General features: G+C 39.1%; 2 protein-coding genes across 16 annotated transcripts in view; one reads left to right on the top strand and one right to left on the bottom strand.

Annotated features, from left to right (window-relative positions):
- Nucleotides 1-21,974, top strand: part of BTBD10 (BTB domain containing 10) — an 89,625-nt gene extending 67,651 nt beyond the window's left edge. For 5 of the 6 annotated variants that reach the window (XM_047072591.1, XM_047072593.1, XM_047072590.1 and 2 more), the window contains 5 exons: nucleotides 836-938; nucleotides 2,718-2,838; nucleotides 13,132-13,329; nucleotides 15,734-15,844; nucleotides 18,818-19,921. In XM_047072591.1, coding sequence (XP_046928547.1) covers nucleotides 836-938; nucleotides 2,718-2,838; nucleotides 13,132-13,329; nucleotides 15,734-15,844; nucleotides 18,818-19,128 — 844 coding nt within the window. In that variant the 3' untranslated portion in view covers nucleotides 19,129-19,921. Of the gene's footprint in view, nucleotides 1-835; nucleotides 939-2,717; nucleotides 2,839-13,131; nucleotides 13,330-15,733; nucleotides 15,845-18,817; nucleotides 19,922-21,663 lie in introns of those variants that run through there. The other variant, XR_006960767.1, reaches the window with a different exon arrangement.
- The window catches only part of BMAL1 (basic helix-loop-helix ARNT like 1), a 99,808-nt gene continuing 93,488 nt past the window's right edge, over nucleotides 20,609-26,928 (bottom strand). For all 10 annotated transcript variants that reach the window (XM_047072579.1, XM_047072583.1, XM_047072582.1 and 7 more), the window contains 3 exons: nucleotides 25,818-25,911; nucleotides 21,941-22,043; nucleotides 20,609-21,279 (listed from right to left, as the gene is read on the bottom strand). In XM_047072579.1, coding sequence (XP_046928535.1) covers nucleotides 21,119-21,279; nucleotides 21,941-22,043; nucleotides 25,818-25,911 — 358 coding nt within the window. In that variant the 3' untranslated portion in view covers nucleotides 20,609-21,118. The remainder of the gene's footprint in view (nucleotides 21,280-21,940; nucleotides 22,044-25,817; nucleotides 25,912-26,928) is intronic.

Here is a 26,928-nt window from a genome sequence, read left to right as displayed (position 1 = left end):
CTCTCTACCTGAGCATTTCATTGCTGTTTTTTTCAGTTCTAAGATGCAAGTGTAAGAATTCCAAGTGATATTTCTTAGATTTATAGTTAAAATTATGAAAAGTGAAACAGCCTCATCTGCCTTTTTCCTGTGTGTGCTGCACTACAGCATTAACTTTGCAGTGAAGAAGGCAGCAGTCTTAAGGAGAAGGCACAGATAACATGGTTTCCTTTTTCTTTTTCTTTCTGGTAAGATTAGTATAAAAATCATCTTTCCCCCTAGACTGATTGATTGATGGATTTTTTTTTTCCCCCTGAGAAGCAGGAGCTGGAAAGTTCTTTAGCTTCAGAATTTTATCATTTGATTTTGTTTGCTTATAGGGAATCTATACTCTTGTTCCCTCCCATCAGAAAGGAAGTGCTTTTACTATTTCTTCATTTGTTACATTTGCCAGAATAAATTGCTGATAAGAATTTTTGAGGTAGGGGCACCTCTACCTCAATGGCTCAGTTGGTTAAGTGTCCAACTCTTTGTTTCAGCTCAGGTCATGATCTTACAGTTTGTGGGATCAAGCCCCGCATCAGGGCTCTGTGTTGACAGCATGGAGTCTGCTTGGGATTCTCTCTCTCTCTCTCTCTCTCTCTCTCTCTCTCTCTCCTCTCTCTCTTCTCTCTCTCTCTCTGCCCCTTCCCTGCTTGTGTGCATGCTTTCTCTTTCTCTGTCAAAAATAAAAATAAAGAATGTTTTGAATTAATCTGATAAATTTTAATTCCTTTTTACTTATGTACATGAAATAAATTTTCCCTCTGAAGGAAGTATCGTGTTTGTTACATTTCTCAATTATTTATCATCATAGGATGTTTGGATCTGGCAGAGAACATAATTTTACACGTCCCAATGAGAAGGGAGAGTATGAAGTGGCAGAGGGAATTGGCTCCACTGTGTTTCGAGCTATTCTGGTGAGTGCTTGTTTCTTACATGTATTTGCTAAATCACATAACCTCTTTTTGGCAGGTACTTGGACTGGAAGCAGAGTTCGATTTGTATATCTGTATGCAGAATATTGTTTTAAATAATACTAATATTATTAATAATTATTAATAATTATATAATTAACATTATATTATAATCAATATTTTATATTATATTTTATATAATATATAATTGGTATTATATTAATATAATTAATAGTTATTAATAATATTGTTAATATTCATATTTTAAAAATACCATTTCATTTATTTTTCTTTTAGTGCATAAAGGTAATACGACACAAATAAATGAATTTTATGACTTTTGCACAGATAGGACAGGGGATGATTTACCTCTTAGGTATAAATAGGCAGTTCTTTCAAGGGTTTAGTGATAATACTTCTGGAGTCATATTACTCCTCCCTTCCTAATTCTCTTAAATACAATAAGTTGATCATTCTTTGCTACCTGAGAATGAATGAGACTATATGAATTTTAATATTTTATTGCACATAGCTGGCACTGTGGACAGTTATGAACATGTAAAAGTCATCTCCAAAGTGTAGTTGTTAGCATCTTCATTTTAAACCTTGTTTTGAGATTTTTCACCTTTTATTTTGATGAATATTTGAATTAGTGTTAGAGTCCCTTCTTATAATTTCAAATTAGTGATAAAGATTTGATTTATAGTGTGTGACAGTTTATGCCACAGTCTGAAAATACGGTTTCCTGAAATAATTTTAGGGAAAGTAGGCAGGGGGATCCTGAGGTACAAGATAGGAAAAGAAATTGATCTTGATTGGGTTGTTAGTACTTGGACAAGTACCAGAAGACATCTTGCTTCCACTGGTGTAGCAGCTTTATTAAGTGCGTTATTGTGGCTCAGAACCACAAGGAAGCTTGATGGAGGGGTGGGGAAGATCTTGATTTGGGGGATAAGTGCTTACAATTCCACTTGACCCTCCAAGTAAAGGTGACAAGAAGTTTGGGGGCTAACCCTTAACTTTTCAAGTAGATTTTAGAAATGAGGGCTATTGATTGTTCATCATAAAATTGGACACACCAAAGAATAGTATTTGGAAGAATATCTAACTGTGCATTCTGTTTATATATTTTAATATTTGGATATGACTTTTAAGTTCTTTATTAAGAACCATAAATTTTGCTCAATTTTCTTGGTAATATTGAAGGTAACTTAAAATCTGTCACTTAACTTTTTTTTTTTTTTCAGTTTATTTATTTTGGGAAAGAGGGAGAGGGGAGGGAGACAGAGAGAGAATCTGCATTGATAGTGCAGAGTCTGATGCAGAGCTTGAACTCACAAACCATGAGATCATTACCTGAGCTGAAGTCAGATACTTAACCAACTGAGCCACCCAGGTGCCCCTTACCTTTCTTTTTTAAAAAAAGTTTAAAAATTTGATGATAGTTATATAGAAAAATAACTTGCAGAGGGGAAAATACATGTGAATTGGCATGATACAGTAGAGAGAAGAAATGCATCATTAATGGGGAGACCTGGGTTCTAATCTTTCCTCTGCTATTAAATAATCGTATGACTGGGTGAGTCAGTGAACCCAAGTTTTCATATTGGTAAAATGAAGAAGTGGTTAGATTAACTGAGGTCCCATCTAACTTTAAAATTCCACAGTTCAGAAATCTCAGAGCTCCACTGTTTTTGAAAATGCTGCCAGCTTAATTTTAATAAAAAGGTTTTGGACACCTTGTGCTCTAGATGTTTTATGCATTCTTTACTTTTTTTGTAGGATTACTACAAAACAGGAATAATCCGTTGTCCTGATGGCATATCTATTCCTGAACTGAGAGAAGCATGCGACTATCTTTGTATTTCTTTTGAATATAGTACTATTAAATGTAGAGATCTCAGTAAGTATGATGTTTTTTGTGTAAGTGGTTTGTAGAGTTACAGTATTGGAATGAAAAGCCTGAAATAGTGCTATTTACCTAGGCATCAAATATTTAATTGGATTATAAAGCATTCTAATGCCATCAAGATGATTTGTGGAAGTCTACAGAGATCTTTACAAGATCTTGTGCAATTTTCCAAAACTTTTTAGAAATTTTATGTATATATTTATGTATGCATGTATTTATTATTTGATAGACTCTCCCAGATTTCCTCCTTGATCCCTGTCTCTGTCTTTTGTTGCAACTCTTTATCTTCCAGCTTGGGAACCCTGGCTTTGGTCAAGTATGATATTTGGCTTCACTCTTCAGATCACATCAACCAAAAATTTAACTATATTTGTACTTTGCATGTGAAATGATATCTTAAGCCCCTGTGGAAGATAAAAATAATTCTCAAAAACAGTATTTGTCATTACAGATCTTAAACTGGATACTTAACCCTCAGTTCATAACAAGGGCCAAGTCACTTTGAGAACATCAAACAGCCTCAGAGCAGAGTCTAGAACTTTGGAAATCCTAACTTTTTGATATTTTCCCCTCACTACCTCCACAACATCCCTCGCTCTCATTGTTAGGCCATGCCTGGGGTGGGGTGAGGAAGGGTGATAATACACAGAAAGGTTAAAATAGAATAGGAGAATTTTCAGATGTTGACTTGGATGTTAAGTGGTTGAAGAAGTTCAGGAGAGGTTATTGTGGGCTAGAAGGATTGAGAAAGAGTTCAGAAGAAGCAGGTAGTAAAGAATAAATAGGAATAACTTAGAAAGAGTAGAGAGGTGACTCTAATGTTGAAATTTTTGGAATAAAGATGCAAAAGATATATTTTGAAAACAACCTAGTTGGAGCAGGACTTTGTATCAGTACCAGAAGGAGATGGGAATAAATAAATGGACCACATTATGGAAAGTCTTTAAATCCAAACTCATGTTCTTATATTTTTATCCTATATATGGTGGAAAGCCACTTAAAAAGTTTCCTATGCATGGTTATAACCTTGTTAATCTCAGCCTTATGGTTATCTTTACCTGATTAACCTAAACTCAACACTAGCTTGGCGTACCTTCTCAAAAGTTTAGTGTGTTAGAAACTGGGAATGGAAATATTATTTAGAAATTTAAGGCACCTACTGGATGCTGTAATATGGCTATTTTTTTTTCATACTTAGTTAAGTTCTCATTGAAAATATGTGGCCTTATTAAGTTTTTCCCTAAGTACCACTTTATTATTGCCAAAAATTCTTTAAAAAGTCTCCATAAAAATATCAGTAGGTTGAGACAAAGTGGCTGGTCCACCTCTGAGTCCATTTCTCTATAAATGATATTTAAAAGTTTAAAGTCAGATAGTTGGACAGGTAGAGCATACATGTGTAAACACAAGCAAAGTTTCTGTGTTTTCACATCTTGAAAAATGTTTTTACTAAACCATGAGCATTATTACAGATTTTTTAGTTCACGTCTTGTGTTTTTTATTCATGGGACCATTTTTAATTTCATTTCATATAATTAGATGTTGAATTTTGGTGACTGTCAGATAAAAAATTGATGTGGATTTGGTTTTGTAATCCTTTGGACATAGACCTTGTCATCACTGTTAAGTCTCATTTATTTGTTATGGAATTAAAGGTAAGAGTCTTTATGTAAAATACATGCCAAATGGTTTTTCTAGACTTTTGGCTTTTAAATAATTATTTGTAACTGTTTCTAGAGTATTTGTAATACACGTTTTTAAAATTTTTTTTTCCAACGTTTTATTATATATTTTTGGGACAGAGAGAGACAGAGCATGAACGGGGGAGGGGCAGAGAGAGAGGGAGACACAGAATCGGAAACAGGCTCCAGGCTCTGAGCCATCAGCCCAGAGCCTGACGCGGGGCTCGAACTCCCGGACCGCGAGATTGTGACCTGGCTGAAGTCGGACGCTTAACCGACTGCGCCACCCAGGCGCCCCTGTAATACACGTTTTTTAAAATGTAGAGATTCTCATAGACTTTATTAAAACTATATAGAATTTGAAGAGACAAAATGGCCTTTTAAAAACATAAAAGGATAGTGTAGGTGTAGGCTTGAGTCAAAACTGAATTTTTTCCTTCTAAGATGTGTCTTAACTGTATACGGAATGGCACTTTACACTAAGATGTCTGTCTCTCTTAACTTAAAACCATACAAGTACTAAATGTTTATTGAATAGAGAGTACTGGGTTTTTTGGACAAGTTATTTAAAACTTTGTTTCTTAGTTCCCTCATCTTTAAAATGGAGACAATAATATTACTTATTTCACAGGGTTGTTGTGAAGATGAAATGAATAGTGCTTGACACATAGTATTATATAAAGGTTTCCTTTTAAAAAAGATAGCAAAATTAGGAAATAAAAGTAAATTTAAAAAGTATTGTATCATATTGTACATGCTATTTTGTAGTATTTTTACATGGAAGTATATTGTGAATAATTATATTAGCAAATATGTTTTAATAATTTATTTAATGGCTTATCCATCATTTTCTGCATTTTTATTGAACACATAGTTTATACCAAATATTAGGTATGTGAAAGGCAACAAAAAAAGACAGAGTCCCTGCTTTCATGATGCTTGTAGTATTGTGGGGAAGACAGACAAGTAAATTATATTATGGTGTTAGAGAAATAATAGAGTACTAAATGAGAATATAGGAGCCATACCTAACTCAGGAGTGGAGGCTTAAGGAAACTTTCTGGAGGAAGGGGAAAAGAAAGTATGTTCCAGACAGAAGGAATTGTATGTTCAGATTAGTACAGGAAGGAACTGACTTCTTAATCTTCTGTCATAGAACTTACCATATAGTGAAGGAACTCTATGGCAAATAGTAGCTCCCCAACTATGCTGTAAATTTCTTCAGTGTCCATCTTCTCAGGCAAACACTGTAATCCACATAAGGGTTTGAAAACCACAGCTGAACTCAGGAATGAAAGCCCGGGGCTAAAAGAAATGAAAATATAGTATCCGTGGGTAAAAGTGGTATGGAAAATGAAATTTAAAGTTTGAATAAAGCACCAGTTCAGAGGGCCCAAGAAGAAAGACACCGTAGGTAGGACACAATGGGACTGCAACCAAAGACTAAAAAACTAAAGTTATATCAAAGCTATTGAGAAAGGGAGATCAGAGGTAGAGCCTGCTTTTGGAGTCATGGAAACAGAGACACCGAAATAACAAGAGTGACTGTGGGTTCTTTCTCTCTCTCTGTCTTGCTCTATTTTTTTTAGTTTGTAGCATTAAACCAGTTTGAACTTGAGGGTAGGGACTGTACCTTTCCAGCTTTGTGTCCATAGTGCCTGACACATGGTAAGGAAGGACTCAATAAACATTTGCCAAATAAGTAAATTATTTTATCCCTCATGCATTTTTTAGGACCCTATTCCAATTCTTGTCATCTTCTCTAGTACCATTAGTCTTTTCCTCTCTATGTAATCTTCAGCGTCAGACTCAAATCTGACCTATGTCTGTTGTAGATATTAAAAAACAATTATTTAAAATATTTTAAGTGAAGGGACGCCTGGGTGGCTCAGTCTGTTAAGCGTCCAACTTTGGCTCAGGTCACCATCTTGCAGCATCAGGCTCTGTGCTGACAGCTCAGAGCCTGGAGCCTGCTTCGGATTCTGTGTTCCCCCTTCTGTCTTTGCCCCTCCTCTGCTTGCACTCTGTCTCAAAAATAAACATTAAAAACAATAAAAAAAATATTTTAAGTTTTCATTGGAATTATTTGAAGTTAATGTTTTAGAAGAATTAACATATTTACTGTACCGTCTCCTCCAACTGCTGTTTACTAAGTTTTATTTTTATTTCTTTAAAAAAATTTTTTTTTACATTTTATTTATTTTTGAGAGAGTGCATGCGTGAGCACAAGCGGGGGAGGGGCAGAGAGGGAAACACAGAATCCGAAGCAGGCTCCAGGCTGTGAGCTGTCAGCACAGAGCCTGACCCAGGCTCGAACCCACAAACCGCGAGATCATGACCTGAGCTGAAGTCAGACACTTAACTGACTGAGCCACCCAGGGGCCCCAAGTTTTATTTTTATTTCTGCTCTTTATTTTTTGATATTTTGTATTTTTGTTGTGTGTAAAATATGTTTAAATTTTCTAACTGCTAACATATGAGAAAACTACTGAATTTTGTACATTTGTATTTATTTAGCCATCTAACAGGATTCTCTTTATTTCTAATAGTTTTTCAGTTGGTTCTTATATATTCTTGGTGGATAATTGACTCTGTTGTAAATAACACTTTATTTTTTTTTATTCTTGTTTAAATATGTATTTATTTTGAGAAAGAATGAGTGTCAGGGAGGGGCAGCGAGAGGGAGTGCAGAGCTCAATGTGGGGCTCAAGCTCACGAACCATGAGATCATGACCTGAGTCAAAATCAAGAGTTGGATGCTTAACCAACTGAGTCACCTAAGTGCCCCTAAATAACACTCACTCTCCCTCCCTCCCTCCCTCCCTCTCTAGATAGATATCTTATTTAATTGTCTAGAATATTTTGAACATTGTTTCAAAAGTAGTGATAATTCTGGCTGGTATCCCTGTCTTTAGGTTTCACTGTTAAGTCACTCCTTTCTTCTAGACTCTTTCTTCCTTTGGCTCTTTTACATCCTTCTTTCAGGTCTTCTGTTTATTATTCTCTCACTTGTTCCCTGTTCCTATATCTCTGGAATGTGGTAATTCCCAAGCATTCTGTCTTAAGCTACCTTCTCTCTCACAGAATCTGTACATTTATTCTAAGTGATGCCATTCATCATTATGGCTTCAGACATTTCCTATGCAGCGTGGATTTCCAATTCTTTAATTCTTTTTTTTTTTAATTTTTTTTTTTTTTTAACGTTTGTTTTTGAGACAGAGAGAGACAGAGCATGAACAGGGGAGGGGCAGAGAGAGAGGGAGACACAGAATCTGAAACAGGCTTCAGGCTCTGAGCTGTCAGCACAGAGCCCGACGCGGGGCTCAAACTCACCGACCGTGAGATCATGACCTGAGCTGAAGTCGGGCGCTTAACCGACCAAGCCACCCAGGCGCCCCTCCAATTCTTTAATTCTTAAGTATCAGCTATGCGTTTCTAGTTTACTGCTTAACTTATAATCCCCTCCCTTCTTAATCAAGCTTTCTAGGAGTTCCATGCATGTAGTATGAGTGAGAATAAATATGAATGAGTATAAATATAAATATGAAGTGATGGATAAGACATTGTCCCTGCCTTGGGGCGCCTGGGTGGCGCAGTCGGTTAAGCGTCCGACTTCAGCCAGGTCACGATCTCGCGGTCCGTGAGTTCGAGCCCCGCGTCGGGCTCTGGGCTGATGGCTCAGAGCCTGGAGCCTGTTTCCGATTCTGTGTCTCCCTCTCTCTCTGCCCTTCCCCCGTTCATGCTCTGTCTCTCTCTGTCCCAAAAATAAATAAACGTTGAAAAAAAAAATTAAAAAAAAAAAGACATTGTCCCTGCCTTTATGGCATTTACAGTCTAGCGGGGAAGACAGGCATTCGACAAGTAATAAAAAGCTGTGAAAAATGCAGTGAAGAAATGAGATGCTATGAGAAGTGTGTGGTAAAGGGATTATGGCAGATCATCTCCTTGACATTAAAGCTAACACCTAAAGGGGTGGTGAAGAGGATAAGATGCTGACTGTTGCAGGCAGCAGAAAAGGTGTTTGCAGGGGCTGTCAGGTTGGAAGGAATATGACACACCTAACGAACTGAAAGAAGGGAAGTGTGGCGAGAGTGGAGGGATGGAGTGTAAGAGGTGAGAAATAAGGCCAGAGGAGTAGGGAGAAAACAAAATTTCTTAACTGGACAACTATCTGATGACTGTTCATTCTGTACCAGTCTCTTCTGAGTTCTGGGGATACAGCATGAACAAACCAGGCAAAACTTCCTGTTCTAATGGAACTTAATACTTTTTGGGAGAAGATACACAATAAACCAGGTAAACAAGTAGCATATGGTATGTTAGTGATAGGTGCTGAGGAGGGGGAAGAAGTAAGGAAGGGACATAGAATAGCCAGAGAAGCCTTACTTGGAAAGGAAAATTTAATTTCAGGCAGAGGTTAACAATGAGTGCAACCGTTGAGGCAGCTTGCCTGGCATATTTGAGAGCAGCAAAGAGTTGTAGTAAAGGAAGTTAGAATGTTCGTAGTAGATGAGGTTAGGCGGGGACCTAGGTCATATAGGGCCTTTTTCTTTTGGCTTTTATTCTGAGTGAGATGGGAAGCCATTGGAGGGTTTTGAACAGAGGAGTGATATGATCTGTGAGGTTGCCGTGTTGTACCATTTCACGGGGCACTGGTCACACAGAATTTCATGTAGAGTTGTGTGGTGCTGTAGTCCTGATCTGTGGCTTAAAAGGATTACTCTTTGCTGGTGTGTTGGAAATGGACTGCAAGGAGAAATAAGGTAAAAGCAAAGAGATAATTAGGACGCTGTTGCCATAATTCAAGTAAGAGGTAGTGGTGGCTTAAATCAGGGTGGAAGCAGTGGGAGGTGATCTAATTCTGGACGTGTTAGATGGTAGAGTTGTGGGATTTGCTAGCTCACGGAATATGGGATGGGGAAGAGAGAAGAGGACTTTTTTTTCTTTTTTTGAGAGAGAGACAGAGCATGTGAGCAGGGGAGGGGCAGAGAGAGAGAGTGGGGGGGAAAGGAGAGAGAGAGAATCCCAAGCAGGCTCCATTCTGCCAGCACAGAGCCTGATGTGGGGCTTGAATTCACGAACCGTGAGATCATGACCGGAGTCAAAGTCAAGAGCCAGACGCTTAACCAACTGAGCCACCCAGGCGCCCCACAAGAGAACTTTAACTTGAAATGTGGAGTTGCCATTAAGTGAGATGGGGGAGACGTCATAGGGAGCAGAAATTTAGAAGCTTGATTTGGGACATGTTAAATTTGAAACCCTTACTAGACATCCAAGTGGAAATGCTTAGTGGGGCATTGGGTATACATGTTTACAGTTCAGGAGAGAAATACGGGCTAGACTAAATTTATATGTAGGGGATATATATATATATATATATATATATACACATATACACACACACACATACATACATATGTATATATACATATGTAAGACTTATGTGGGCTATATGTAGTGTTTAAAGAAAATATTTTTTTAAAGGACAGTACACATTGATGTGTGATCTCCTTTTTCATGTAACAGACCTTTATGGACCAAGTTGAGGGTCTGGGACTTTTATTCTAAGGATAGTATAAGCCGTGACAGATTCAAACAAGAGGAGATGCATAATTTGGCTGCTGAGGGGAAGATGAATTACACAGGGCCCGAAGCAAACGTTGGGGGAATGTGATTAGGTTTTATAGTAGTTTGGTGAGTTAAGGATGACTTGGACTTGGGGGTGGGCATTGGGGATGGAGTGTGTTCGGGTTAATTATTGTTCTGCAACAGACCATTCCAGACATAAAGTACAATCATTTTTATTCTGTGGGTCAAGAACTCAGACCAAGTAGAGGTGGCTTTTGTCTGCTTCACGATGTCTGAGTCCTCATCTTATGAATAATTGAAGGGCTGAGGTGACGTAGAAGGCTGCAGGCTTCTTCACTCACATGTCTGCTGCCTGCACTCAGATGACTCAAAGACTGAGTTCAGCTAGGACTGTCAAACAGGGTACCTACACGTGGCCTCTTCATGCATCTTGGACTTCTCCAAACCTGCACACTAGGTTAGGTTGGGAAGCATTTGGAAAGTGAGCATTCCCCAAGACCGAAGCAAACCCACAAGTCCTACACTGTCACCTCTGCAATGCTCCCCTGGTTAAAGCAAGTCAGTATAACCAGCCTACGTTAAAGGGGAGGGTTAGACTCCACCTCCTGGGAAGAGATGTCAAGGTCCCACTGCAATAAAGCATGAGGCATAAGAGATGTTGCAGTTATCTTTAGTTAGCGTATTCCAGAGAAGGAAATGACACCATTCAAGGTGTATTTAAGAGGTAGACTTGATAAGCCTTGGGGAATAATTGAGTTAGGATATGAAAGAGGAATCAGGGATTCACTTATTTATTCTACAAATATTTAAGTTCCTATTATATGCCCGGCACTCTTCTGAGATGATTCTGAGAAATGAATGGGATGATGTGGCCAGTTTTAGAAAACAGTGCAGGGAGAAGCAGATATGATTAAATTCGCTTTTGAATATATTGAGTTTGAGGTACTTGTGAGGTGGCATCCCAGTAAAGATTTTCAGAAGGCAGTTGAATATAATGCATCTAGAATATAGAAGATGAGAATTAGTAGAATAAATTTGGGAATTATCAGCATAAGGTAGGAGAAGAAAAGACAGTTGTCCTGAGAAACATCAGTATTTAATGAACAGCTAGAGGAGAAAGAGCTGGTAAAGATGATCGAAGAACATCCAGAGGAGAAAGAAAAACAGGGATAGTGGCTTTGGAGAGTCTTAGGAAAGAGAGTGTTTTAAGAAGAGGGTGATGGTCCTCATAAGAGATTCAACTGAGAATTCAAATAAAAACATGATCTAAAGATGTTCATTATTTTTACCAATCTACAGGTCATTTGGAATCTATATTGAGAGCAGTTTTGAGGAGTACTGAGTGTAGAAGCCAGATTGGAATTGGCTCAAAAGTTAAAGGAAAATCAATGTGTTGATATATCTAGGAGTTTGACGATAAAGGGAATTAAAAAGAAATGATAAGGGGCGCCTGGGTGGCGCAGTCGGTTAAGCGTCCGACTTCAGCCAGGTCACGATCTCGCGGTCCGTGGGTTTGAGCCCCGCGTCGGGCTCTGGGCTGATGGCTCAGAGCCTGGAGCCTGTTTCCGATTCTGTGTCTCCCTCTCTCTCTGCCCCTCCCCCGTTCATGCTCTGTCTCTCTCTGTCCCAAAAATAAAAAAAAAAACAAACAAAAAAAAACATTGAAAAAAAAAAAAAAAAAAAGAAATGATAATGGGAAGTAGCCTTCCTGTATACCTCACAGTTTGGTTATAGAGGGAATTCAAAAAAAAAAAAAAATCATAATGGGAAGTAGCCAGCCTAGAGAGAGGCATGGCTAAATAATAACATTTTATTTAATCATTTGTTATATCATTATATATTATTAATAACTATCACATAATTAGCAACATGGTTTGGGGGGAAAAAGCCCTCCCTCTGGAGACTATAGATTAGATTGAGTTCTAATTCCTTCTCTAAGCCTCTCAGTAGTTCTGAATTAGTAGTGCCTTAAATAGGAGTTAGGACATTGCCATTGACATAGAAAAACAAAAAAGATTAGGTCAATGCAGGTGAGTTTGTGGCTGTGTATTTGGGAAATTGAAGTTATTCGTTACGTCTGTACTTAGCCTTTTGCTTTCCTTATCCCAAAATCAATTCACTTCTTTGCCTACACTGAAATATTAATGTTTGTGAATAATTTTCTGAGAAAGAAAACATGGGAGATGGAATGTGGGAGCTATTTTAGTTCATATGGACAATCTGAAAAGATCCTTAAGATATACCCTAAGATACAATTGCGTATATTGATAGAAGACAACATGATATAGTAAAAACTACCCTGGGCTAGGGAGGGGTTGGGGGATTTAATTCTAATTTTGCAAATTAGTTTTATAACCTTGGGCAGATCACTTATGAAGTATAAAATGGAGCTTGTGTTAGATACTTTTAATTGGCCCTTCTTGCTGTAAGATCCTACAGTTAGTTCCATAACATCTCTTCCTAAGATTTTTTTTTTAAATATTTATTTTTGAGAGAAAGACAGAGTGTGACTAGGGGAGGGGCAGAGAGAGAGGGGGGACACAGAATCCGAAGCTGTCAGCACAGAGCCCAGTGTGGAGCTCAAACTCACCAACTGTGAGATCATAACCTGAGCCCAAGTTGGGCGCTTAACCGACTGAGCCACTCAAGCGCCCCCCAAGTTTTTTTTTAATGTTTGTTTATTTTTGAGAGCGAGAGAGAGACAGAGCACAAGCAGGGGAGGGGCAGAGAGAGAGGGACACACTGAATCCAAAGCAGGCTGCAGTCCCTGAGCTATCAGCACAGAGCCCGGTGCAGGGCTTTAACCCACAAACTGTGAGATCCTGACCTGAGCTGAAGTCGGATACTTAACCAAATGAGCCACCCAGAGGGCCCCTAGGAAAAGTTTTGACAAAATAATAACCACTATTATTTTGTCTGTAGGGTTGGATGTTGTGTGTGTGTATTCCTTCTGCTCTTCTTTTCCTCGTCAGTCATCAAAAAAATCAAGGTATTTTTGTGGGTTTCATTTCAGGTGCCCTAATGCATGAGTTATCAAATGATGGTGCTCGTAGACAGTTTGAATTTTATCTGGAAGAAATGATCCTGCCTCTCATGGTAGCTAGTGCCCAGAGTGGGGAGCGAGAATGCCACATAGTAGTGCTTACAGATGATGATGTGGTTGATTGGGATGAAGAGTATCCACCACAGATGGGAGAAGAGTATTCACAAAGTAAGTGTTGTGGCATGTTTTCTCTCTCTTGAGTCATCATAGATTCTCTCTGTATCTTATAATACTGATCAAAGGACAGTTTTTATAAAGAAAGTACATTGAATTCTTACCTACACCAGGTCATCAAACCATGGGCTGTGGGCCAAAATCCAGCCTATTGCCTGTTTTTATGAATAGTTTTATGTATTGTCTTTTGCTGCTTTTGTGCTACAGTGGCAGAGCTGAGTAGTTGCAACAGAGACCGCATGGCTCACAAAGCCCAAAGTATTTACTCTGTGGCCCTTTACAAAATGCCTGTCATGCAGAGAAATGGTTTGCTCTTTATTGAGTATCTGGATCTTGATGGATTTTTTTTCTTTGCATTTAGAAAGAAGCCTTCTACAGAAGTAGATCTTGGAGTTAGTAGATTATAAAAAATCAGCTGATTTTTTTAGATTAATTTTGCTTCAACTCATTGATTTCTAGGGTGATTTTAAGTTCTAAGATATTCCCTTTTTAGTATCATATATGTGTTCTGGAGGATATAATGATCCTTCAGAAAGCTTTGTGGAACTATAGTTAGGTATTTCTGGCCAAAACAGCTTATCTTGAGAATTAACAATGACTTTTTCCTTAATAGACTTTTAAACTTTCCCTGATATGAGCCTTTTGATTTTTTTGTTGTTAGAAAATTTATATTACTTTTCTTGATGAACCCAATATAATATTTTTGAGCAGTTTTATAGGTTTGAGAAGATAGAGCTAAAAGAATGATTTGAGGAAGTAGATGAAAGAACCCAGCACCTTCTTCTGTACTCCAGTCTATGTTGACTTGGTAAAGATTAGGGTTTAAGTGAAAAATACAGGAATATAGAAACTTACAGAATGCCTTAGTCTCTGATTTTTTCATTTTACTTATCCTTGTCTAAAAACAAAACAGTCCCCAAGTGGTATTCTTTTTGAAGATATTCAAAAGATTATTTTAACATAAGTTATAGAAGCTCTTTTCAGAGTTTACATTGAGATGCTCCCTTTGCATGATACTCTTAGTGTTGTGATTCTTCTCTGGACAGTTGTAGTAACAGCCATTTCTGTTGTGTTTCCTCATTCCTAGCTTGTTTTCTGACAGTTTTCTGTAATAATATGTGGAATAACAAGTTGAGCAAAACACAGGAAAAATGAAAGGCCAACAAAGATTAAAAGAGATATACTAGAAAGTATAGAGCCAGCTATAGAACATAGAAATGACATGATAGTGATAGAAGAACTATGGTTGACCTGGCTTTTCCCTCTGAGTTGTTGAACTTTCCATGTCCGTGTTCTTTGGTTTGTTTTCATGTTTTTCATCTTCAGCTTGGAAGCTTAAAGAGGACTGAAAACATTTTTACTTAATTTGCTTAAATATATTTCATTTTGTGCTAAGATGTTCCAAACCAAAGAAGATTGATTTGAGGAAACACAGCCTCTTCAGCGTGATTTTCCTAAATGTGACATACACCATTCATTCTGAGATGTCAGCAAATTTTTGTTTTAAAATACCAGTAATCTTAAGGATGTAAATCACAAATTTACCCCATGAGTAGCATCTATATACGTATTTTCCTTTTATTGGCTCTTAAACCAGCATGTTTGGTTTGTGAGTGTGTTTTTCTTTTTTTGAAAAAACCTTTGCAGTTCACCTTTTAAGGGAGATAACTCCACCTGAAAGAGAGAAGGCGAGGAAGGTCCATCACTCTAACTCCCTGAAGTTCCCAGCACATTTGGAAGACTCAACATGTTGTCAGTGGAATGTCTGTCCTTTGCAAAGCCAGTTTGCTCTAAACAGACTAACCTAGGCAGAACATGCTCGAATCTGCCATTTTTTAACATCAGTAGTAAATGGGGCTGTTCGCCTGTATTGGAAACAGTTTGTGGGGAGGGTCTTTGCCTTTTTGGGGAATTATTAATAGTTGCTCAATCCGTGAAATATAAGATGTATCCATTTTATAGTTTCTGATGAGGCAGTTTTTCCCCTTCCAGACAAGGCCTTATAGGCATTACAGCAAAGTCCTTGAGTTGGGCTGCTTGATAATGATGTGATATTGCTATCTTTTGGTTCTCTTATTTGAAGAAATTGGGGCAGATCCCATTCTAGTAAGTTTGTATATGATAAATCTTTCAGAAGGAGATTCTTCCTATGGATTGGGTTACCTGATTGGTTATTAAAGCTTTTCTGGTTTCAACTTAAGTAGACATTTGCTTATTCATTAACTGTACTGAATTGTCCTGTCATGTTGGCTAGTCACCCTTCCGCATCACTGCATCCATGATTAGGGCTTATAGGGTTGTCAGGCCCCTTTGAAGATGGAGATAATTTTAAGTTCATCTCCAAGTACTTTGATTTTTATTAAGAAAATATTTTTGGTGTTTTCTTTTTTGTTTCCAGTTATTTATAGCACAAAATTATATAGATTTTTCAAGTACATTGAAAACAGAGATGTGGCCAAATCAGTTTTGAAGGAAAGAGGTCTTAAGAAGATTAGATTGGGAATAGAAGGTAAGACATTTTCATTATTTTCTATTAATTTTCTTTAAAAAAAAAAAAGGGCTAAAAATTGAATCCCATTTGGAGTATAGTTTGAGAAATAGATACTTTGAGAAGAACTCAAGTGATTACTAGATGAATGCTCATGCAGTAGACCTATAGATAACAAATGTTAGCTTCCTTTATCTGAAAAGATAGAAAGCCATTAGAAATTATTTATTCCATAAGATCCCCTAACAATATAGAGAGATGAATTTATCTTTTCTGCCATAGGTCACCTTGATGATTTTTGACTGAGCCCATATAGTATGTTTGGGCACACATGTACATGTTCCCATAAGATTGGCAGAGCTCTTTGCCCAGTCGTGATCATTGAGCTCCTCAAAGCCAAACAGAACTAAAAACCACTTTCTGAAAATGGATGTAAAAGCATATTAGTAACTTACTGGTTCTTAAGGTATAATAATAGTTAACTTATTTTCACATTAAATACAAATTTCAAACTTATTTCATCTTCTTAAATGCATACATTTTTAGATGCTTTTACTTTGTGATTTAAATAGATTTTTCCAGATGTCATGTCAGATACTTTTAAGTGCCCTTACTAAGAACAAAGTATTTCCCTTGGCATAATATGGCAAAGTGTAAAGATTAAAGGTTCTAGAGCCACACTGCTTGTGTGTTTAAATCCTATGACTTAATAGTTGTATGACCTTGGCCAGGGTGCTTAACTTCTCTTTGCCTCAGCTACTTCATCTAAAATGGGAGCATTAATAAGTACTTTATAGGGCTATTATGAGGAGTGAACCAATACAGGAAAACCACTTAAAACAGGGCCTTGCACATAGTACTCTCTCAGTATATTTGTGATGCTGATAGTGGTGTTGATCAGTGACCAGTTGAGCTGTTGGAGATGACAGTAATGGGCTGCTGAGACATTTGGGAAAGAACAACCAAAAATAGGGTGTTTGCAGGAAGGGGAGGAGACTTTGGGCTTAAAAACAGTGGAATTGCTCACACGTTTGCTTCACCATTGTGTGATGTTCTCTGTCATTTTGTAAATAGTGGAATTTAGCTGTTTGATTTCAAAGCTAGAAAGAAGGCACCTGGAAGCTACTGTAAATTAGGAGGTTGAGGAAGGCCTCCCTAAGGCAGACATACTTGAGCTGAAGCCTGATGACAAGTAGGTTGTAAAAAAGCCTTACATACTATGCTAAGGACTATGGACTTTCCCTTGAAGCATGAGGAAACCATTGGTAGGGTTATTTTTTTTAACACTTATTTATTTTTGAGAGAGCATGAGTGGGGGAGAGGTAGAGAGAGAGCGAGACACAGAATCCGAAGCAGGCTCTGAGCAAGCTGTCAGCACAGAGCCTGATGCGGGGCTCGAACCCACGAACCGTGAGATCATGACCTGAGCCGAAGTTGGATGCTCAACTGACTGAGCCACCCAGGCGCCCCAGCCATTGGTAGTTTTTAAGCAAGGCTGTAATATTACACTTGTGTCAGTATGGTGACTTTGTGTGGAGGACAGATTGAAATATGGTGAGATAGGAATTTAAAAGACTTTCTAATAGTCCAAGAGGAATCAAGGACAAAGGAATAGATCTGGAGACCTTTCTGAACTCTAGAGCTGCCCTTCAAATGGTAATTGATTGGTGGGAGTGTGAAACGACATCCTGCAGAAGGTCTTGAAAAGGTTTTTAGCCCTGCTTGCCCCTGAGCCACATACGTGCACATTCCATACATGGCTAAATATTCTAGCTACCAATGATGCCTACATACATCCTTTATGCAATAATTATAGAGACCCTAGTGTATGAGGTTTTTCTAGTTTTTTCTGATGTAAAAAATTATTTATTTATTTAGCTAAGGAGAGAGCGAGCATGAGCAGGGGAAGGGCAGAGAGAGAGAGAGGGAGACGAGAATCACAAGCAGGTCCCGCAATATCAGCACGGACCCCGATTGGGGCTCAAACTCTTGAACCATGAGGTCATGACCTGGGCTGAAATCAAGAGTTGGATACTTAATCAACTGAGCTACCCAGGTTCTCCCTAGTTTTTCCTGATTCTGATATGGTCTGTGGCCCATGAGCTTAATCTTGCCCATTGCCTGTTGTTTTTCCTTCCATTGTCTGTTCTTTTTTTTATTGGAACATAGGCATGCTCATTCGTTTACGTATTTCTGTGGCTGATTTCACTTTATAGTGGCATAGATGAGTAGTTGAAATCCAAGCTAAAATGAGCCTGAAATATTTACTGTCCGGCCCTTTACAGAAAATGTTTGCCAGTCCCTGGTCTAAACTAGCAATTCTTGCTAGTAGGAGAGAAGGAGGGGACTTAAAATAGCTTCTAAGAAGTGTTTGTTTTTGGAAAAATTACCTTCCTGGTAAATGACTGAAACTTTTCCCAAACTAGAAGTGTCTTTGCTGACCTATGTGCAGAAGTGTACTTAGAACCAGTGAAGCTGAAGAGCTCTGTGGCTCTTTATCTTTTAACAACAACATCAACAACAAAAAACCCAAAGCAATATAAAGAGGAGATTTAGGTTTAAGGAAATTAGAAGGCTAATGTGGCAATAAATTGCAGGCCTTGAGGCAAGATAATCCTGTGAAGGGAAAGGTTCAGCAATGTTAAGGACACACAGGTAGAGCCCAAAATGCACTCCATTACATGCCATTGTATTTGGGACCTATCCCCTCCATGCTTTTACTTTATGAATGTTTTTCTGGTGATTGGTGTATTGAGTGGAGAGGATGGGAGAAACCTGTATGAATTGTATCTGTAGGGTTTCAGTTTCTGGCTGTTGAACTGATGACTAAGGAGATAGAATATTGGTTTCCCTTCTTTAATTTCTGTTTGTTCAGGAACTACGGCAGAAAAGCCCTCTGTAGGCTAACTTTGGCGAGAAGTGTACAGGGGTGTGTGTGTGTGTGTGTGTGTGTGTGTGTGTATCCTCAGTTTTTAAAATTTTTCTCTCCTCCAGGTTATCCTACCTACAAAGAAAAAGTAAAGAAAAGGCCTGGGGGCCGCCCAGAAGTGATTTACAACTATGTCCAAAGACCCTTTATTCGAATGTCTTGGGAGAAGGAAGAAGGAAAGAGTCGGCATGTAGACTTTCAGTGTGTAAAGAGCAAATCTATCACCAACCTTGCAGCAGCTGCCGCAGACATTCCCCAGGACCAGCTGGTAGTCATGCACCCGACTCCACAAGTAGACGAGCTGGATATTCTCCCGATGCACCCTCCTTCTGGCAACAATGACCTCGATCCTGATGCACAGAATCCAATGCTGTGATGCTGATGTTCCTTGAAACCATCGCATGCTACCCTTCACGGTGACGTCGCGCTCTCCTCATTCTGCACTACAAGGCCACGCTCTTCATCGTGAGATGCACATAACAATGTTTAGGATATTGCAGTGGAGGCTTTTTTAAAGACCAAAGGTAGCTGAATGGTTTTTTAAATGAGTACAACTCTAGCATCCTGAGGTTCCAGTTATATAAATGTATTTGTTTACCAGTAGGTTTGTGAAATTGGTTCTTTGTATGGGGGACTGTCCTTTTTCACACATCTAGATATTTTCAGAAGTGGTGAAAATTGGCAGCTGGGGTCTTTTCAGCTTAGATTGATACTCATCACACCCCAGGTAAAATGTAGAATATTACATAGTTGCACTTTATAAATGGTGGTTAAATGGAACTGTTCAAGCCATTTTTATAGTTGTGATGCACAATATAACTGAAATAAGTGCTTCTATCAAAGTATTCCTTCAGTAAAATGTGTATAGTTTGCTGCCCATGATGAGCAAAAAAAAATGAGTATTTATCATTGGGCTTATTTGAATGATTAGGATGAGATTCAATGCCCCTATCTATCTTCTCTCCAGTGCTGTTCTTGCCCTTTTACAGTGAGTCACATGCAGGAAGTGTGAACATCCAGTCTGCCTTACCCTTTATCTGTTCAGATATTTATTTACTAATTTTTTTTTTCTTAAGAGTTATGGGATAGGAAAATGAAGTGTTTGCTCTTCATTTACTAAATGATTGTAAACTCGAGTTTTTCATCAAAATAAAATTCCATTGTTTTAATGTTTCTCATCAAGTTTATAACCATCTTGACCAGATCCCTTAGTCTCATAGATTTCCTGTCTTAGTGGTAGCTCATGGACCTCCAGTTTGGTTGATGTGCGATGAAGCACTTAGATTCCCTACTAAATCCGAAGCAGTGTTTGAGCTAAAAAAAAAAAAAAAAGAACATTTTCTAGTCAAACCTAACATCAAGAGTGATGGCTTTACTAGGTTATAGGAGAACCTTAGGTTTCGGAGACAATTTCTGACACTGGTTTGGTGCTTTGTCCGTTATACTGTGCTGTTCCTCTTAGCAAACTGTGCAAATTCTTTTGAAAAAAATACTCTGTGGCCCAATTCACGAAGGAAGCAAAAATGCTTGGGTCAGGGGTTACTTACTGTGTGAAGCTATACAACCATGAGCAGAGAGGAGTTGTAGGAAATAAGCCCATTTGCTACACCTACTCTTGAATCTAATTTCATAGGATTTGAAATATGTGTTTAAGCAGTAACATTGTACTCACGTAAAACTGCCAACTATTTGGGGAGGAATTATTTTAACAGTATAGCTAAGCTATTAACACAGGGAAATTCTGTAAGTCCTACGTTTGTTACGAAGGCCAGAAAGGCACTGTAAATGTTATGGGTGTGGCTTGTCCTTAAAAACCCACTGTAGAAAGTTGATCCAGCCCTGTAGCACAAACAGTATTTATAGAACAAGGGAAACATTTATTAAAAATATTTAACTGTCTAATACATTATACTTTAACCCATATTTATAGTAAAGGATTCTTACAAGGAAGAATAAACAGCTTTATGATACAATTAGTATAAGAAATATCCACATGGGGGACTTCTTTGTAGTGTAAAAACACCATACATCTGAAATGACCATTTGCATATAAAAGCTACCAATGATGCTTCTGTGCACGATGATTAAAAAATTCAACACAAACAGAATCCAAAATATACAATTAATGCAAGCTATCCACAGCTAGCCCAATAATCAATGATGAGAAAACACTGGAGCAGGCTTAGTTCCACTTTGTCTGAAGTTACACATAGTAAGATTGACTTGTATCAATGGCTCTGAGGTGGCTTTTATGAGGACAGTACATAAAAGCTGTTCTCTCCTTATCCAGTAAGCTTCACAGACTGTAAAACTCCACCAGTAATGCACTTTGATACTGTAGCTGTTGCCAAAGCAACATGTAGTGTTTACAGCGGCCATGGCAAGTCACTGAAGTCAACAGGACCTCCCAGCCCAGCATCTGCTTCCAAGAGACTCATTATGACGGCCATTGCTGCTTCATCATTGCTGGGACTGCTTGAGCCTTGGTCGTTTTCTATCATGTCTATGCCTATGTGAGGGTTCTCACCTGTGGGAGAAGAGGAAGACTGGTCAGTCATAATCCCAAAGCATGTTTAATATTAGTAGTACATAACAGTAAGGGGAGAATGGTGAGAAAGACTGCGTTGGGGCTGCATTGCCTTTTTTTTTTTTTTTTAACTTTGTTGTGTCTCAGAATAACCAACTTTTTAGAAACAAAAAGCATTGGAGTTGACCTCACTTTAATATTCTGACGTAACCAGTTACAAGGAGGGAGATACAGAAGGAAAGACAAATAGGAAGGTAGGGATTTAGGAAAAAAAAGATCTGGGAAGACAAATGGAGAAAAAGATGGGTGAGATGGGAGAAACAAACTCTTTATCACTTCATGACTTTTAATACCCTCTGAAATGCTTATTGATCATCCTTCCAGGCTTTATCTCTGAACCTTCAGCAGCTCTCCCACTGAAGATTTCTGGCCCACATGGGAAAATGGCTGTCTCTAGGCTGCTGGAGTCTCCTTTTGAGTTCCAGGGACAAACCTGGAATCTCCACCTGAACTCAACCACTAAACTGAACTTTGAAGTAAAGATTTAAACAAATTTTAAACTAGGTTAGAACTAGTGTGTTTTATTCATTTCTTAAAATTGACTTCATGCCAGATGTTGTGCAAGCTTCTGACAGTGGAAACGAGTAATAATGCTACTTACCAAGAATAGAAGAACTATCAGAATATGGATAACCTGGGTTTTCCTGAGCCTGCCCTGGTAGTAGGCCACTGGAAGGAATGTCTGGAGTCCCTCCATTTAAAATCTACGAACAAAAAGTGAAGTTTTTGTATCATTAACAGTTTTAATCAGTATTGGACTCAAGATCATCAAGAAAACGAAGCATGTTGAAAAGAGAAAGGTAGGGGGGGAAATGTTCAGTTTCCTATTTGAGGATTTCAAACAGGAAGTTATTAGGAATGGTCACAGTACGATAAACCTCTCCCCCAAATTATTTTCTCTGGATGATTCAGCCCACACAGGCAATTTAAAGACCGAGTAAAATCCCTAGAGCATTTGTTTACCTTGGATCACACTATTCACATGATTCTTGAAGGCCAAGGACTAAAACCTCAGCAGCTGATTAGATTTCCAAGGAGGCAGTGATTGCGAGTCTTGCCAGTAGGTGGCATTACAAATTGAAAACTCCAAAGACCATGTGTTTATGTATGCTGTATTTATCAGTATTTCCTATATGCGAAGTTACAACTAAAAATTTTTAAATCTAATAAACCTATTATATGTTAACCTGAATAGCATTTTAATGAAAAATAGCTTTTTTAAAACAAAAGTTCAGAAATGTCTTTTTTTTTTTTTTTTTAATCAAATGTCTGGCTTAACTGGATTTAACTGGATTCTCATTTTCTTCTCCTGTTTAGATGTTGTTTGGTGGAAAAGGGAGGTATATTTGAATAGTCTTTTCAAATAACTTTGGTATTCTGATGATTCTGTATCAAGACTCAAGTGGAAGTTTCTTAAAGATTAGGTACAACATGGAATCTGAAACCTTATCGGTGAAATTCTTGTACTCTAGTATATAAAAATGCATCGGTGTACCTTTGCATGATTTTGCGTTGGTCATTTGGAAAATAATATTACCTCTATCAGCAGAAATACCTTTTAAATCCCGGGAAACTGGTGAGCTCAAAGTAGCAGTTACAAGTTTTCCAAAAACTCTAATCTTTGCTTGAAAGCTAAAATTTTCTCACTGGCAACAAACACTGTCAGTTGTTTTCCTTGCACTCACGTACATTTTCAAGAAAATGTCTCTAAATACTCAAGTCTGAATAACCGCAGTTTGCAGTAGTAAAAATGGTCTATGCTATGACAAAAGCAATTTGTTTAGCTCGTGACTTGGTCATGCAAGTGCTTTCCTTTGAGGCAACCAGGGCAGTACATAGTTCATGCACATTTCCCAGTTGTATCAGTATGAAAACATTGACTCCAGGATTTTATGCGGTATTTTTACTGCTTATTAAGGACATTCTAAAGCTGGCTTGCAAATTTATTTTTTTGTGAGTTGATGAAGACTACAGTGACTACTAGTACAGTTTGGTGCCACTGCCGTGATTTTTGCAAAAGCACCAGCAGTTTTACCCGACACTGCTTTTGCACTGTCAGTTCCTGTATTAACAGTGGGAGAAAAAAAAGTTTTACTTTATGAAAATAGTTTTGGCCTTGGGAGACCCCTGAAAAGGTCCTTCCCCCCTCAACACCTCTCCCCTGCCCTCCAAAAAAAAAGACTGCAGATGATATTTAGGGGAGCTGCCACTTTATCTGAACCTACCTTATGCCTCTGGATGTCCAGACTTTCCCTGGACCGAGGAGGTTCACTTAGAGCCTCACTTTTTAAGCTTGCCTCTGAATGAACTAGTTGTCAAACTGAATGGCTCATTTTTGGACCTGCCCAATTTGAAAGTGACTGGGAAGGGCTGGAAGCCTGGGGCCACCTTTACTCTCATGGCTTTGGCACAATGCTGCTGTCATTTCTAACTCCATCTTGTTTAAGCTGCTCTTATAAGTCCTGTTGCTGAGGACTCCTATTCAGAATTTCTTCCCATTTTTATAAGCCCCCCGCCCCCCCCCCCCAAAAAAATTGCCGCAAATGCGTCAAAAATACTTGGGGCATTGTGATGTAGAGTACACTTCTGGATCTCTGCAGTTGTTGGTGTGAAAAGAATCAACAGTCGAGACCTGAATTTAAGTTTTGGCCTATACTTGTTAAATGATTAGCCCAGCATTTAATGTTTGGGAACTTAGATTTTGTCACCTATAAAGTTGTTAGACTAAGAGGAGAAAATGTGTAAGTTCCCTGAGTAATATTTAAGCACTCTACTGGAGTGATAACCTTTCAAAACAGAGTAGCGGGATTCTTGGTAATACCAGGAAGTCAAAGGTCTAAAAGTTGAAGTGAGAAGCAGAGAAGGGGAGACCACCCTAAGGAGATGCTGGACCCAATATGGATGGAGGATCTTGGGATAGAACAGACCTAAGAGCAAAACCTGCAAGCAGAGACTGAGGATGTGCCAAGCCTAGGCTTCATCCACTGGTGCTATTTTCTGAGTCTAACAAAGGCCAGGAATTTTCACATATATTACCTTATAACAGGGCTTAATGTGCAAAGATACTGGCTGTCCTAACCTATAGTAGCCTCGTTATAAAACAAAATAAAAAACAAGAACTAGGGCTAAATAATTATACAAGGGCCCATAGCTAGCACACGGCAAAGCCAGGCTTCAAGCTCGGGTTTTTCATTGACCACTCTTACCCATTAATTGCCTTTCAAACCTTTATCGGGTTTGGAAACTTATTTTCAAATAGAAATTTTTACAGAAGATTCATATATAAAATAAAGCTGCCCTGGTAGAAGCAAGAGTCCCGACCTTACCCTTACCCTCTCCATTCCCCCAACTGCCCTTGCCCCATCCCACCTGCCAGCACCACAGCTCCTGGTAACCTGAGCCTTGAGGAATGCAGTTTTGAAAACCCATGTCCTGCGTTTGATACAATTTGTGTTCTAGGAGTCCTGTCTGTGTAAATTACTAATATTCTTTCTCTCTGTATATTTTGGGAGACAAGAGAAGGATGATCTGTGTCCAAAGATGCTGGCCCTTGGATTATCCTAATCTATGTTGACATCAGGCACTATAAATGCATGTATGATTTACAATTAAGATGGCCCCTACACTTGGAAACAAAAGAGTGGTTTCTAAGCCTGTTTATAGTGCAGTCTTCTAGCCAACTCTTCATGAGGGCTGGTGACATAAAATTCTTGTGCTGTCACATCACAGGAAACCCAGGTAGCAGATCCCCCAGGTATTCTGCAGCTGCAAAGGCATGGTTTGGCTTCCACAGCACCAAAGTTGCTTCTGGTAGTATTCCTATTTCCAGTGCCTGCACTGGACACCGAGGATATTTTTCTCCCTTGACAGTTCTTGGTAAAGAACTAGATAGTTTTTGGTGCAAGGCACTCACTAATGCTTTCTTCATGGGAGCTCTTGAAATACTCCCTCAGTAAAAAAAAAAAAAAAAAAAAAAGGGGGGGCGCCTGGGTGGCGCAGTCGGTTAAGCGTCCGACTTCAGCCAGGTCACGATCTCGCGGTCCGTGAGTTCGAGCCCCGCGTCGGGCTCTGGGCTGATGGCTCAGAGCCTGGAGCCTGTTTCCGATTCTGTGTCTCCCTCTCTCTCTCTGCCCCTCCCCCGTTCATGCTCTGTCTCTCTCTGTCCCAAAAATAAACGTTGAAAAAAAAAAAAAAGAAATACTCCCTCAGTGTGGTGGCCTCCCCATTCCTTAGAACATCCTTTCTGCCTTCCTGCATTCACATGAAATAAATCCTCTAAGGATGTCAGCAAGCCTCCCTAACTCCACCGGTATGCATTCTACCTCAACTCATATAGGTGCATTTACTTAAAAGGAAAAGAGCGTCCACGTTGTTTCAGCAACCATCACTAATTATTTACTCCCACCCCCAGTATTGCAACTTGGGCAAGAGGCTCTCCAGATTAAGAAGGGCCTTAGTCTGAGAGTCATCAGCCTTACCTTTTTGCCTCCTGGAGAAGAGGCATCAGGGGGAGGTGTACTTGTGATATTTAATGGGCTGGAGCCACAACTGGAAGGCGATGACCCTCTTATTCTGTCAGAGAAAAGAGGAGTTAGTTATTTTGCCTTTCGTTTTCTTCAGTGGTGTGTGAGGGGTGGGGGTAAGGAGAAGGATGAAGACCCAGAATAGGGATTGGCAAACTTTTCCTATGAAGGATCAAACTATTCTAGGCTCTGTAGGACATATGGTCTTGGTCACAATTATCCACTTCTGCCATTGTAGCTTGAAAGCAACCATAGACCATATGGAAATGAGTGAGTGTAGCTGTGTTCCAATAAAATTATATTTAGGGCGCCTGGGTGGCTCAGTCGGTTAAGCGTCTGGCTCTTGATTTCGACTCAGGTCATGATCTCATGGTTGTGAGCTGGAGCCCCACGTGCCGACAGTGTGCAGCCTGCTTGGGATTCACTCTCTCATTCTCTCTCTGCTCCTCCCCCACTTGTGGGCGCACCCACACGCTCTCTCTCGCAAAGAAGCAAACATGTAAAACAGGATATATACAAAAACAGGCGAGAAGCTGCATTTATCCCACAGGCCCTGATCTAGAATGCAGACCCTGGAGCCTAGCATCTCACTGACAAAGCCCTCGGATTAGGGTTTGCATTTCAGGTGGTTGAGTTTCAGGTGAGTGGCCAGTTTCATTTCTTACAGTATCCAGATCTCAGAGTTGGAGGGGGCTTTAGAAGTTCTCCCTGTAGCTTTTTGCATACCATGAGCTAGAACCCACAGCAAGTGACTTATCCTCTTCCCTACAAACACTTTTTATCTAGTGAATATTCTAAGGAAATGGAATGTGCCAGGGTGGTTCAGCCACACCTAGAAAGTAGCCTTGCAGTAGTGGTAGCAGCAGCAGCAGCTGTCCCCACCGCCTTCTAAAGCAACAGGTGATGAAAAAGGGGTCCAAGTGCTCTCAGCTAGTATGTTTCTCAGTATAGTAGATAAACAGAGAGGAAAAAGTCTTAGAACTGTAAATCCACATCTATGCTCGCCAGGCTCAAGGACCTCAGGAAAGGAAGCCATGGCCTAGCGGTGAAGCTCAAGTATGGTGGC

This window comes from Lynx rufus, unplaced genomic scaffold (genome assembly GCF_022079265.1).
Source record: "Lynx rufus isolate CCGP_SWC_20201006 ecotype Redwood Valley unplaced genomic scaffold, mLynRuf1.p SCAF_9, whole genome shotgun sequence".
Lineage (NCBI taxonomy): Eukaryota > Metazoa > Chordata > Mammalia > Carnivora > Felidae > Lynx > Lynx rufus.
The sequence above is the reverse complement of the archived record's forward strand: the minus strand, read 5'-3'. Positions and strand labels throughout refer to the sequence as shown.